Source organism: Sorex araneus, chromosome 1 (assembly GCF_027595985.1).
Source record: "Sorex araneus isolate mSorAra2 chromosome 1, mSorAra2.pri, whole genome shotgun sequence".
Taxonomy (NCBI): domain Eukaryota; kingdom Metazoa; phylum Chordata; class Mammalia; order Eulipotyphla; family Soricidae; genus Sorex; species Sorex araneus.
In genome coordinates this window covers 388,632,667-388,647,800 of record NC_073302.1, presented here as the reverse complement: position 1 = coordinate 388,647,800, position 15,134 = coordinate 388,632,667, and the positions used below count along the sequence as shown (strand labels likewise).

The window sequence follows — 15,134 nt, the reverse complement described above, 5'->3', positions numbered from 1 at the left end:
TCTTCTTCCCTAATTTCAAGAGAAAAATCTAAATGACTCACTTCCTTATCATAGCATGGAAAGATAGTATTATGAATGATATATGAGTTGGGAGCCCTGGCTAGTTCCCTCAGAAGAAAGTTTTGTATACTTACAAAAAATTTTTTTCGTTCTGATATTTGGTCACTCTTGACAGTGCTTGGGCTCTAATCCCACCCAACATGGTGCTTGGGGTTGGTGTCACTTCAGTGGGTGGTACTCAAGGAACCATGCCATGCTGGAGTTCAAACCCAATCTCTGGAATGCAGGTATGCACTCTGAATCTTTGAGCTATCTCCCCTGCCGTGAAAGTTCTACACACTCCTAAAGATTAAACTCCTGAAGACAGTTCACCTGTGAAAGAATATATATGATAATATGTAAAGAATCTATTAGGAATATATGTATTCTTATATATTATATAAGAATTTGTATTACACACACATATAAAGTAGGGCAGGACAGGGAGGTCGCTTTAAAGGGTTCGAGCTTCTGTTTTGCATGTAGGAGACCATGGTTTTAATCCCAAGTACCACATGGTCGCCTGAGCACCACACTCAGAGGAACCTCTGAGTACCTGTGGTTGTGCCCTCAAACAAAAGAGAACAAAACAATGTGTACATGGGAGAAACAATAAAAAGAGGATCACTTTATCCAGAGCCCTGTTTTAAAAGACAAGAACTCTTCAGATTTATTCATATATTCAAAACTTTTCCAAGTCTATTGTAGTTAGCTATAATTTTAGATTTTTTGTATTGACTTGATTTTTTATTCATATATGCACAGATGATATATTGGCTTTCCTGATTTTTGAACTCATGGTATTATATGCAATCTTTGTGTGTGTGTGTGTGTGTGTGTGTTTACATTCAGAGTATGTCAAGCATGTGCACTTCTTAGTATTCTGTTGTAAGAACTTAACCTCAGTTTTCATTCTTTTTTGCAGAGGTTTGGGATGTGTATAAGTTTTGTGCCACACCCAGCAGTGCTTGAGGGCTATTCCCAGTACTGTGCTGGGAACCATGCGGTGATAGGGTTTGAACTTGGGACTCTAGCATGTGAAGCATGTGCACCATCCCTTTGGGCTATTTCTCCAGCCCCATTCAGTGTGTATTCTTCTATCAGTGAGCACTTGGGCTGATATATGTGTGTGTGTGTTTGGGTGTGTTTGTGTGTGTGTGTGTGTATTATCACACATATTGGCGTTGTGTTAATTTTTGTTTGTGACTCAATATAGTGGTGCATGACATCTGCCATGGACCCAGAGGTATGAAGGGATCATGATTTTAGGGTACTTTTTTTCGTTAGGGAGTAATGATCACCTCAGGGATGAAGTAGATAGATTGGGAAGAGGAATTGAGGTCAAAAGCAAACTAATTTTTCTGTGTATATTTGGACTTATCACATAAATGACAGATGCCCTTGGAACTGCTAGTGAACCTTGGATAACTGATAGGTTAGGCCCTTGATCTAACCAGATACAGTAATCTCTATTTTTAAGTCAGTATTTCTTGAAAACACACATTTCAGAGGAAACATACTCTATGATCTATGACCAGTGGTTTATAAATGGACAGAACTCAGATGTGAAACTGGCGTGCATTTATGTTACAAGGAGAAAAAAATCATTTATTAGTTCCTTGATTTGGATATTTTCTTACATTGGAACAATGTTATTTTTAATTATGTTTTAATGGGATTAAGTTTCATGAATATGCAGAGACTGGAAAAGTTAGGACCAAGGGCCATTCTTAGCAGTAACTGAGATAACGGCGCAGTGAAACAGACTAAAGTGGAATCTGAACATTGAGGTGTAAGTCTTATAAGTGTTGGCAGTTACACATATGGTTTGTGATAAAGCTGTCTGGAGAGGCTGATGAAGGAGGCATATTCTTTAGGTGGCATATTTCTTGGAATTATGCTTTTTATCAATTTTTTTGGGATGAGTTTTTTGATGTATGTATTTTTTAGTGTACATTGTTAGTGGTTCATCTTATATGAAATAGTGAAACTTAGAACTTACATAGTGCTTTACTGCAGTCAAAAATGTGAATAAAATTAAAAAGGAAAAATAGAATAGTGATATTGACAGTTGATCAGTAATAATTTTATTAATATGCATATTCTACAGATATGTCAGAGTGAAATATGGCAGTGAAAATCTTTTAAAAGAGAAAACAATCGTTCATTATCTCATAATCAGCCAATAATCACTATCAGGCAGCTCATTTCCCTGTGTAAGTTTGCTTGTGATAACTTGACCAAAGTGCAGTTTTGTCAGTTTTTTAAAATTCTCACTTTATGTTGAGCATTTTTCCCATAATAAAGTATTTCTTCAGGGCTGGAGTGATAGCATAGCGGGTAGGGCGTTTGCCTTGCACGCGGCCGACCCGGGTTCAAATCCCAGCATCCCATATGGTCCCCTGAGCACCGCCAGGAGTAATTCCTGAGTGCAAAGCCAGGAGTAACCCCTGTGCATCGCCAGGTACGACCCAAAAACCAAAAAATAAAAAAATAAAAAAAAATAAATAAATAAAAATAAAATATTTCTTCAAACAGTATTTTGATAACTGCACAGTATTATCTGTGTGCAACATTGTAATCTTGACTTGTTGTTTTTATTGTTCTTTTAAGAAACTATAAAAGATGTTCTGAATTTCAAAGGAATAGTTTCCATAATAGTTACTCATATTGTATAATATAATATATAGTATATAATATAAATATACATTATACATAAAATATAATAATAATAATACCTATAATAGTTACTCATAATGGTGTTTCTTTTCTGTAAAAAATTCTTTTTTTTTTTTTTTTTGCTTTTTGGGTCACATACAGTGATGCACAGGGGTTACTCCTGGCTCTTGCACTAGGAATTACTCCTGGCAGTGCTTGTGGGACCATATGGAAATCAAACTCAGGTTGGCCACGTGCAAGGCAAATGCCCTTCCCACTGTACTATCGCTCCAGCCCCCCAAATTCTTTTTTTTAACTCAAATTTTTGCAAGCCTATTTCCATTTCCAACTTTTCTAGACTTGAAGTCATATTGGCAATGGTTTTCTGAAAAATCCTTGTTCTCAAAGTTTGCTTTCTAGTTAATAGTAGTAATAATAATAATAATACTTGACTTTATTCTATAATAGCCATCACATAAACCTGAATCAGTGTTGTAAGTTTATGTATTTAGATGTGAAATTCATTCTAAATAAATCATTCCATTTTTTCCTATGTCATTATCACCACTTGGCCTAATTTTCAATAATTTAGCAGCAGATGCTTTTTAATTGTCTCAAGTCAGTTAAATATTTACATACATATATACCTATAATTATATTTTGGTTTGGGGACCATAAGCAGAAGTGCTCAGGGCTTACTAAGTTTAAAAAATATTCCATAATGCAGAGTTCTAATTATTCTAATTTGCACGTAGTCTGTCTGCTTCTCTAAGTACATGGTCCCATGTGGTGACTTTGATTACTGCTGGGTGTGCCCCTCCCCCAACTGGATGGGGAGAGGAGAAAGAGAAGTAAATAGTTGAAAAAAGAATCAGAAAAAAGATGGAAGAAATCATGAAAGATCCTTTGTTGTCTACTTCTTTGTGTAGTGGAAGAAGCCAGGTTCTACAATGGTTAAGTGACTTGTCCAGTGCCCACTCTCTAATTTGATAGTCCTGTGGATATATCCTATAATCAATTAATGTAGTTCATATTCTTTTTAAAAACATTTCCATTCAACAAACACTTTTGCCTACTAAGTGCCAGGCAGTGAATTTTTTTTTAAGTTTAAAATATAGATTCAGTATTTCTTTTTCTTTTTTCTTTCTTTACTGAATCACTGAGAGATACACAGTTGCAAAGTTGTTCATGGTTGGGTTTCAGTCCTGCAATGTTCTAACACCCTTTCTTTCATCAGTGCACATTTTCTACCACCCGTGTCCCCAGTTTCCCTCCTGACCCCCACCAGGACCCTCCAAACACTTTTTTTCCCTCTCCCTCTTTCTCTTTCCTCTTGGACATTATGATTTGCAATACAAGTACTGAAAGGTCATCATGCTTATCCCTTTACCTACTTTAAGCATGCAGTTCTTGTCCAGAGCAATCATTTTCACTATTATTTTCATAGTGGACTTCTCTATCCTAACAGCCCTCCCTCGCCCCACCAATTGTAGACAGCTTCTAACCATGAGCTGTCCTCCCAGCCCTTGTTTCTACTGTCCTTGGGTATTAGTCTACTACTGTTTTTTTTAAAAATATTTCACAAATAAGTGCAGTTTTTCTATGTTTGTTCCTATCCTTCTGACTCATCTCACTCAGCATGATACTCTCTATGGCCATCAATTTATAAGCAAATAAAATCACTTTTAATAAATGAAAAATCAAGGTTGCTTAGGCTTGTAGGATCTTTTCTTCTCAGACATGAAAGTGTTCTAAAACTACTTTCCCCCAAATGTGTGTTGAGTGAGATCATAGGCTATAACTAGTACAATGAGGTAAAGACTGTTGGTCTTTTCCATACCCGATTTCCTTGGCTCTTTTTAACACTCTTTTCTTTTTTTCATTCTGTTTTTTGGGTCACATTTGTCAATGCTCAGGGCTTACTTCTGGCTCTGCAGTCAGGGATCACTCCTGGCAAGCTCAGGGAACCATCTGGGGTACTGGGGAGGGAACTCGGGTTGGCAGCATGCAAAGCTAGTGCCTGAACAGCTGTACTATGTCTCCTGGCCCCATTTTGGTTTTTATTTGGTGATATTGTTGGAAAATATGCTTCAGAGTATCCTTAAAATATTGCTTTTGTCTCTGCTTTGAGTTGTCTTATTTAAGCTCTATGTACAAATTGCCTTTGGGTCAACTGTTGTAATTTTTTTTGTTTGTTTCCACAGTTAGGCCCCTGGAGTTTTGTTGTAATAGTCTGTACAGCATTCTAGTACAGTGTTCACTAAGGAATATTAAAATGGCTTAAAGGCAGCACTGAGAAGTACAGATTGTTACCCTAATTCTAATTAATTAGGATTTCTTAATATTTCTACAGTTAAAAGTTATTTTACTTACAGCTGTTTTTGAAAACCATAGCAAATTACTGTAGAGAACATAATATTCTATTAGAGGATATGATATTTTGTTTGATTTAGTATGATGGGTGTGTGAATTCACTCCTCTCCAACCTCCCAGTCTGGTTAAAAAAGTGTTTATTGGTTTAGTGTTTTTATCTATTCGTTCCATTAAAGTAAGATTGTGAAGTATAATGACAAATGAAAGAAAAGAGATCTGAACATGAGGAATGCAAATTAGAGTGAAGGAAAGAATACTACATTTGGAGTCAGATGTTCTAATCTGACTCTTTAACCAAGATTATGATCTTGGGCAAGTAATTTGTATTTATCTTCAAAATTTCAGTTTGCTCATTCTTTATTCCATATGTCCTGACCTCTATGCACATCTCTATCCAAATTTGTTTGTTGTAGGCTTTCTTTAGGATTCCTACTCTTTCAACATCATATCTTTTGATATATTTGTGCTTATATTTTTTAAAAATTGTGCTATCTATCTACCTGGATTATAGCTCATAAGAGGAGAGAGGGAGGGAGGGAAAGAGGGGAGAGGGGAAGGGGGAGAGAACCTCATCGTTACTTGTCTGTACTATTATGACAGACTGAACAATAGTCAAGTCAGTAAATATTTGTCACAACACAGACTGAATAATAGCAGTCAATAATCAAATCTGCTATATACTGCTTGTCACGTGCCAAGTTATCGTCATAGATCTTGCCACAACCCTTGCAGAAAGCCTTTAAGAAAATACGGACATGATATCTCTTTTATGCTATATATGACTGAGTTCATGAAGTTGAACACTAACTTTTGTTTTGTGTTTTCAATCATGACTTTCATCATTCTGGCACATAGTAAATATTCAAAGGACAGTAAAGAAATAAAACCAATTCCTATTAGTACCCAGTATTTATTTATTGGGTCTCCCAAATGGTTTTGGGGTGTCTGGGAACACTTCCAGAGAATTCTTGGCTGCAATTCAGTGCAGAGCCAGAGGATGTGGTACTGCTCTGACCCTAACATGCTAGGGATTACCTGGACTACAGCCTGCAATACTTGGGGGTCTGCAGGGTGACACTCCATAATGTTTAAAGACATTAACCCCTGTACTATCCAGCTCCACTTTTGGTTTTCAAAGTGACATTAATGAATTTTCATGTTTCTATACATCATTTAAGGAACTTTTATTAATAATTTGCAGCTATAAACAAGAGAGAGACAGACATAGAAAGATTGCACTCATCTGTGGAATATAGAATAGTAGACTATGAGACTAACACCCAAGAATAGTAGAAATAAGTACCAGGAAGTTGACTCCATGGCTTGGAGGCTGGTCTCTCATTCTGGGCAACTCAGAGAAGGGAACACCAAGTAAAATGTGGTCAGAAGTCATTCGGGGGAAGGGTGATGCGTGCCGAATGTAGACTAGAGACTGAACACAATGGCCACTCAGCACCTTTATTGCAAACCACAACACCTAATCAGAGAGAGAGAACAAAAGGGAATACCCTGCCATAGTGGCAGTGTGGGGTGGCAGGGGAGATGGGACTGGGGAGGGTGGGGGAGATGCTGGGTTTACTGGTGGTAGAGGATGGGCACTGGTGAAGGGATGGGTTCTCGAACTTTGTATGGGGGAAACATGAGCACAATAATGTATAATTCATTTCAATCTTAATGTAATTGTATTAGATCAATAAAGTCAGATGAAAAAAATTTAAAAAAAATAAAATAAAAAAGAACCTCAAAAAAAAAACAAAACAAACAAAAATAATAAATAAATAAATAAATACAGTCAGATTAAAAAAAATACTGACTATTTCCATGTAGTCATTTATTTAGGTTCTTCTGGTCAGGGTAAAATATTTTCTTGAAATCTGATTCAGATTTATAAGACAGAGTGTATGTGGACATTTCTTTCCAGTAAGTCTTGAAACTATTTCCATGCATGCATATGCTAACATTTTTATAATTGGCTTCCAAGTGGCAAACACAGATGGCTGTAGTCTGAATTTCCAACTGTTTGGAATAAATGTTTTTCCTAGTAATTTAAAATGTATCATTTTTGTATCCAGTGATTAGCTAATTGAGTAATTTCTCAATTTTGTTTATCTGCTAACTTCCCATTTTTCAGATATTAAACAAGTAGATAACTATAAGATTTACGAACAATTTATGTAAAACAGAACTCTTACTTAAACGTCCATTGTGGACATTATGTTTTTAGAGAATTCAGTTTTGTCTTTGTTACTCTTTTATTCTTGTTTCCAAGGGTTCACATTGTGCCAGGGCTCAGATACAGGGCCTCACACATGAAGAAAGGCTCTACTACTCAAACCACATCCTCAACCCCATAGGACCTTTTCACAGAGCAAAGCTAGATGTCTCATATAACTTTAATTCTCAGATTCTGTGAAATAGTGTTTAAAATTATTGCTGAATGATATTTTTACTTACCTGTAAAAGTAAATTATGTTTAAAAAAAAACAAACAAACTCAGTGGATAGGGCACTTGTCATGCACATAGCCAACCTGGATTAGATGCCCAGCACCACATATGGTCCCCTGAGCTGCCAGGAGTGATCCATGAGCACAGAGCCAGGGGTAGTCCTGAGAACAGCTGGGTGTGGCCAAAGAAAACCAAAAATGCATCATGTATTAAATCTTATTCTAGGCTTTACATATACAACAATCAACAAAAGTCCTCACCCTTCTGAAATTTACCTTATGTTTTTAGAGTTTACCTTCTGTCTGAAAAAATGCTTCTTAGAATTAGTATCAGAGACCCAAAACACTGTCTTGCTAATTTTATGTCCTTAGAAGTGATTTGTCCTCAACACTATAATAGAATTATTCTTTTACTTTTTATTTCATATCTACTACTTATTAATTTTTTTATCTGGATAATGGATGTTATCATCTTAAGTTTTTTAAATTAAACTTCCAATAAGTTTTAATTTATTGTTAAAATATTTGAACACATAACTTACATGTCAAACCTAAGTTGGAATTTTTTTTTTATAATGTAGGAGTATTGCTATTTATTCAGCCATTGACTAAGCTGATTGAATTGGGCATGAACTCCACGTAACATTTTTTATTCAGAATGTTAATTTTATTATTCTTATTTTTCCCCTTTTTATTGATTTACCGTGAAGTAGCTGATAGTTACAAAGCTTTCATGTTTGAGCTTCAGTCATACAGTCATCAAACACCCATCCCTTCACCAGAGTACATTTTCCACCACCAAATTCCCAGTATTCACTCACACACACACACACACACACACACACACACACACACACACATTCAAACCCTTCCTCTGCTTGTGTGGCAGACAATTCCCCCCATACTCTCTCTACTTTGGTTACTTTCGGTATTTTGACACTAGTCCCACTACCACTCAAACCTGCCAAAAAGGCAATGCTGGACAATTTGTTTTGTATTGCTTGTTATGGATAGAATATAATGTCCAGGAAATTCTGTGTCATTCTCTTCTGGGAGCTTTAGTTTATAGTCTCTGGGTCTTGGCCATTGATGAGATTACATGGCTAGGGGGACGGGGGGCGGGGCGCAGTTTGTGGGTGTGACTTCCAAGCTACTGGAAAACTGGGGACTTGGGGTAGGAGGACCAGTCCCTAACCAAGTGGGCTTCAAGCGGACTTGGAAATCTCAGTCACTGGTTCCTGAATACCTGGGTTTTCCTGCTGTTCTGCTCTTGGATGAGGTTTATCCCATCTTGGGTGAGGCTCGTTCCCTCTTGGGTGAGACTCATTCGAGCATGTGGAGAGTGGCCTTGCACATGGTGGTGGTTGGGTTCTGGAGGTTTTCAGCTGCCAGGGTTCTGCATGGGGCGGGGAGGGAAACTCAACCCACCCCCCTCCACGGTGCCCCAGTGAAGACAGCCTGGCTCAAGTTCAGGACATTCTGCATGTTCTATTCTGAGAGCTTTAGTTTATAGTTCCTGGGTCTTGGCCATTGATGAGATTACATGGCACTGGGGGCAGTTTGTGGGTGCAACTGCCAAGCTACTGTAGAACCGGGGACCTGGGAGGAGGAGGCCCAGTTCTGATCCAAGCGGGCTTGGAGATCTCAGTCCCAGGTTCCTGCTTATCTCCATGCTACCGGCCCTAACTGCATCTTTTGATCTCTTTCGAGATTTATGGGTGTCTGAAATAAGGCCAATAAATGAGTTTATATAGCTAAGCAAGAGGTGGTTTGTGGGTGTGACTTCCACATACCTAACTTTTGGCTGCTTAATTTTTTGGTAAACTTGACCCCAAGTTGTTGGGGTCTGGCCAAAGGCACAGCAGAAATTTTGGGGTATCTGGTAGTCTAAAGGCACCATCAGGTTGCTGATATACCTAAGTGGAATTTTGAACAAAATTGTTATATTTATCCTGATACCCTCCACTGTCTGAATATATTTTCTAGTAGAATAGCTTGGAATTTAAAGAGGCTTTTGAATCTTACTATAAGTATCAAGAATGTCAATATTTTTGCTTGATACTGCATTCTTTCTAAAAGTCTTCTTTCAAATGATGGGTCTAGACTTTTGATTCTATTTAAAGATAACACATTTGGAGGATATTTACTATTCTCTAAACTGGTTTAAATGCATTTCACTACGGGGCAACTCATCTGTTCCTTAAACAGACATGAAAGTAGACTTACTGTAGCTGCTCAATAACTGGGAAAAATTTAAATGTGATATTTTTATCCTACAAAGTTGGGGTACATATATTTCAGACATATAAATTATGTCTTTATTAAGATAATTGTACATGCATAGTACTTTATATCTATAGTAGAAAGTAAGCATGAAATAAGCTGATGTGCTTAGGTCTGTTATTTTTCACATCTTAATGGTAACGATGGTTATATTAGTACTTGTATCATAAGAAATTCATTGACTATTACATACTGGTAGCACTTATTTTTTCTTTTTGTTTTTGGAGCCACACCTGATGGTGCTCAGGGACTGCTTCTGGCAGGACTCAGGGACACATATGTGATGCCAGGGTCCAAATCCAGATCGGCTGTATGCAAGGCAAATTGCTTACCTGCTGTGCAATCTTTCTAGTCCTAGATCCTTTTTTGGGTGACCTTATATCTGTTCTTACTGTGTTTTTTCCCTTTCAAAATGATTTAAAAGTTCAAAATAAATACAGGAATCAGTGACTACTAGTATTTCATATAGAAAATTTATTGCTTAAAAATGTCAATTTCGGGGCTGGAGCGATAGCACAGTGGGTAGGGCGTTTGCCTTGCACGCAGTCGACCCGGGTTTGATTCCCAGCATCCCATATGGTCCCCTGAGCGCCGCCAGGAGTGATTCCTGAGTGCAGAGCCAGGAGTAACCCCTGTGCATCGCTAGGTGTGACCCAAAAAGAAAAAAAATGTCAATTTCAAGTGAGTCTAAGGAATTCCTGTAATCTCAAATTCAGAAACAGTCTAAAGTTATTCTGGTTACAGTCTTTCAGAGTTTATCTGTGCTTATGTATATATATCAAAATTCATTAAAATATGGATGTTGCACATTAAAATTCAAGGTGAATAACAGTTGTTGAAGGCTATGAGCCTGAGACTCATACTGCATTTGTTAAAAAATAGTGAAGCAAATTTTTGTTTCATTAAAATGATTATATTGCCCTATTATTTTTAATCTATTGTCATAAACATTTTTGTTATCAATAATGATATACATTGATATTTTTAAAATAAATTTAAAGAAATTTAATTTTAGGCACTGTGAATTACAGTACTGTTAGTGGTGGTAGGGCATTCAGCATTCCAGCACCACATCTCTAGTAGAGTGTCAGTTTCCCTCTATCCGTGGTCCCTTTCTCACAACTCCTCCCCTTCATGGTAAGTCCAGTTCAGTAAACCAGTTCTGAGGTTCTTTTGCCTCTGGGAATTTGTTACTTCTTTACTGTGTCTGTATTCCACATATGTGAAAGATAATTCTGTATCTGTCCCTCTCATTCTGACTGACTTCATTCAGCCTGATACATCCACATAGTAGCAAATTGCATGATTTCTTTTTTCTTATATATTCCATTGTGTCTATTACTTTATATACCATAGTTTCTTTATCAAGTCATCTGCCCTTTGACACTTGGGTTGTTTCTAGATTGGGCTACTGTGAATAGTGCTTCAATGAACATAAAAGCATGCATGTCTTTTTGAAATAGTTTCGACCCTTGAGGTCGATGTCAAGAAACAAGATTGTTGAGTCCTATACTGTTAATGATAATACTTGCGTTTATTCATGTTATTTTCATTGAGTTAATTCAGCATTGCACAAATTATATAATACCTCTGATTTTAGGTGGTGAGATGATTTGGTGATACTTAACCCAGTATTAAATAACATTGGATAGTATTATAAGAAAGGTGTTCTTCCAAGTTCATTTCAGTACATCTGTTATGACAAGCCAAAAGTCTTTTTGAAGCTCAGATGACATAATTCCCTTTTAACACTTGTTTCTCTTATAACCTGCATTAGTACTATTTAAAATTTTAATACTGTAATTTTTTATTATATTCATTTATTTGAAAGCAATTACTTTCCATACAAGGTATTTAAAGTTTTCTTTGAAGATAAATTTAAATTAAAAATACACAAGTTAAACTGTGTTAAGTAAATGATAAGTATTGGAAGCCCTAGAATATTTCAGATTCCTAATGATATATACACCAGTGATTAAGTGCTGGGAAATACTGTTGTTTAATATTTAAATTATTCTAATTTTTCTCTATTAAAAATAAAACCAAAACATTCATTTCTGTAACTATCTTTTTGTGTGTACTAGTTACATTTAGCATAAATTAGTAGAAGTCTCATATGATAGAAATGAATGCAATAAAGTGGAAATTTGTGTACCACACAAAACAGTGCATTTAGAGCTCCTATGTTTGTTTTTTAAATAATCTCACACTCAAAAATTATATTCTTAACAAATCAGAGGAGGATGTTTCTCTTATTTTTTTCTTTTAGATAATGATGTTTCCTGTTTTTGTTTTTTTTTTCTTTTTGGATCACACCTGGCAATGCTCAGGGGTTACTCCTGGCTTTGCATTCAGGAATTACTTCTGGTGGTGCTCAGGGGACCATATGGGATGCTGGGAATCGAACCTGGGTCAGCCGCGTGCAAGGCAAATGCCCTACCCGCTGTGCTATCGCACCAGCCCCGATGTTTCCTGTTCTTTTCAATATGAATGAATATTCAATGCATTCTAAGTATTCATTCAGAAATACCCAATTTCTTTTCAATTTAGTAGTTATCCTTACATTAATAATAGTCACTATATCACTGTATCACTGTCATCCCATTGCTCATCGAATTGCTAGATCGGGCACCAGTAACTTCTTCATTGAGACTTGTTGTTACTGTTTTTGGCATATTGAATACCCCACAGGGAGCTTGCCAGGCTCTGCTGTGTAGGCGAGATAGTCTCAGTAGCTTGCCGGGCTCTTGGAGAGGGTCAGAGGAATCGACCCCGGGTTGGCCTCGTGCAAGACAAACGCCCTACCTGCGGTGCTATTGCTCTAGCCCAATAATAATAGCAGTTATATTTTTAAATAATTATTTTATTTTTATTTTATTTTTGCTTTTGGGCTGGAGCGATAGCACAGCAGTTGGGCGTTCTCCTTTAACTCGGCCAACCTGTGCTCGATTCCTCCACCCCTCTCCGAGAGCCCGGCAAGCTACCGAGAGTATGGAGCCCGCACGGCAGAGCCTGGCAAGCTACCCGTGCGTATTGGATATGCCAAAAACAGTAACAATAAGTCTCTCAATGAGAGATGTTGCTGTTGCCCGCTCGAACAAATCAATGAGCAACGGGATGACAGTGAACAGTGATTTTTGCTTTTTTGGGTCACAACTGGTGATGCTCAGGGCTTACTCCAGGCTCTGACTCAGGAATTACTCCTGGTAGTGCTCAGGGGACCATATGGAATACCCGGGTCGGCCACATGCAAGGAAAACACCCTAATCGCTGTTACTACTGCTCCAGCCCCTAAATAATAATTTTGTAATGATTTGATCTTTTGAAGAACGGACTCAAGGGACTAACGAAATAGGAAAGGGGTTAAGGTGATTGCCTTGTATGCTGACCCTGGTTTTATCCCCAGCATCACATATAGTCCCACAAACACTGCCAGGAGTATCCCCTGAACGCAGAGCTAGGTGTAGTCCTTGAGCACCTCCGGATATGATCCTAAGCAAAAGCTGTAAGAAAATGACTTTAGGGCTTCGATTTTTTAAAAATAATAAAGACATGAAATTAATTGGAAGAAAATATTAGGTAATAAAGTAATAAAGGGAAGTCATCTTTGAAAATAATGACTCTTTCCCCCCCTATAGCTTGCCCAGTTTCGACTAAAGAAAGCTCAATCTGATGGGCAGACTCCTAAGAAGCAGAAAAAGAAGAGGAAAACTTCAAGCAGTAAAAATGATGTGTCAGCATATCCTGCTTCGAATATTGAGCAATCACAGAATGAGGAGATGTGCTTAAGTAGTTCTCAGAGGATAGAACCAACAGTGACTCCGGGATCTGCAGTGCAAACTCTGCACAGTGGAGAAATAACCAAACATGACCTGGTCTTTTCTGTTGAGGTAAGTATTCAGATTTTTATATACTGGAGTTCCAAGTAGAAAGTTGTAGTAGCAGCACACATTAGCACGCTGTGCAGTATATTGATTGAGTTTTAGTCAGTAAACATTTATTGATTAACCATGATGCATATGGATTAGTGAACACTGAGGACACGGGATTAAGTATAACTGTGTTTGCCCTGTTCAAACTGCAGAGCTGTCATATCATGTGCATATGATATGTGCATATGATACCCCTATTTTCTTCTTTTTTCTCAGACTTTGTTAGGTTATTCAGGGAGGTTTTTTGCTAATTCCATACAAATTTTAGAATGTTTTGCCATTGGTATTTTGATAGGGATTGTGTTAAATCTGTGGACTGCTTTAGTACTCCTGGCCCTGCACTTTGGGATCACACCTGACTGTGCTCGGGGTGCTGGGGACTAAACCTAGTTAGGCCACATATAAGGCAAATGCCTTACGTGCTGAACTATAACTGTGGCCCTTAAATTAGATTTTTTTAAAATTTCCTTATTCACTAACTTGTGTATGAAAATGCAGTTGACTTACCAGTGATTTTGTACCATCTTTAAAAAAGAGAATGCATTACTAGTAATTTATAAGGTCATTTATGTGTTTATGTTATCAGCAAATAGTGATAGCTTTACTTTTGTATTTTTCAATCCAAATTCTATTTATATCTTTTTTTTTTTTCTAATTGCTCTGGCTAGTTTTCAAAACCTTTTTTGAAAAGCAGAGGTGAGAATGTATATCCTTGTCTTGTTCCACATCTCAGGGGAAAAGTTTTTATTTTTATATTATTGCATATGATATTAGTAGTGGGTTTCTTATGTATGGCTGACTTTCATTACACTGAGATAGGTTTTCACTCCCACTATTTGAATGTTTTCATCATAAATAGATGTTGAATCCTGATAATTTTTAGGTACCAATGGATATAATAATAATATTTTTATCTTGTTTCTGTGATCTGTTACATTTTGGCCCATGTTTGTTGAACCATTCTTTCATTTCTTGGATGAATCCCACTTGGTCATAGTGAATGATTCTCTTGCCATGTTGTATTCATTTTGACAAGGTTTTGTTGAGAATTTTTGCATTTGTATTCATCAGAGATCTCTGCCTATAGATTTCTTTTTCTGTACTGTTCTTTCCTGGTTTGAAGATTAGAGTAATAATTGACTTAGTAAAGTGTAGTTGGAAGCATCCCTCAAAACTGAAAACTCTCATCTTCAGTTTTTAGGAAATGTTTGAGAAGTTTGGGAATTAGTTATTTCAAAAAAAAAACTTTTATAGAATTCACTGATGATGGCATCTGGTCATGGGTTTTTGATCATGACTCTTTTGATTACTGTTTTATATCTCACTCATTCTTCCTCATTTTAAGACTTCAAAATTTTTTACAGTTCAGGGCCAGAGAGATAAACGAGTAAGGTACAGCAGATA

General features: G+C 37.0%; 1 protein-coding gene across 6 annotated transcripts in view; it reads left to right on the top strand.

Annotated features, from left to right (window-relative positions):
• AKAP9 (A-kinase anchoring protein 9) overlaps positions 1-15,134 on the top strand; it is a 145,566-nt gene that overhangs the window by 15,316 nt on the left and 115,116 nt on the right. For all 6 annotated transcript variants that reach the window (XM_055124946.1, XM_055124956.1, XM_055124969.1 and 3 more), the window contains exon 2: positions 13,437-13,688. In XM_055124946.1, the coding sequence (XP_054980921.1) occupies positions 13,437-13,688 (252 nt within the window). The remainder of the gene's footprint in view (positions 1-13,436; positions 13,689-15,134) is intronic.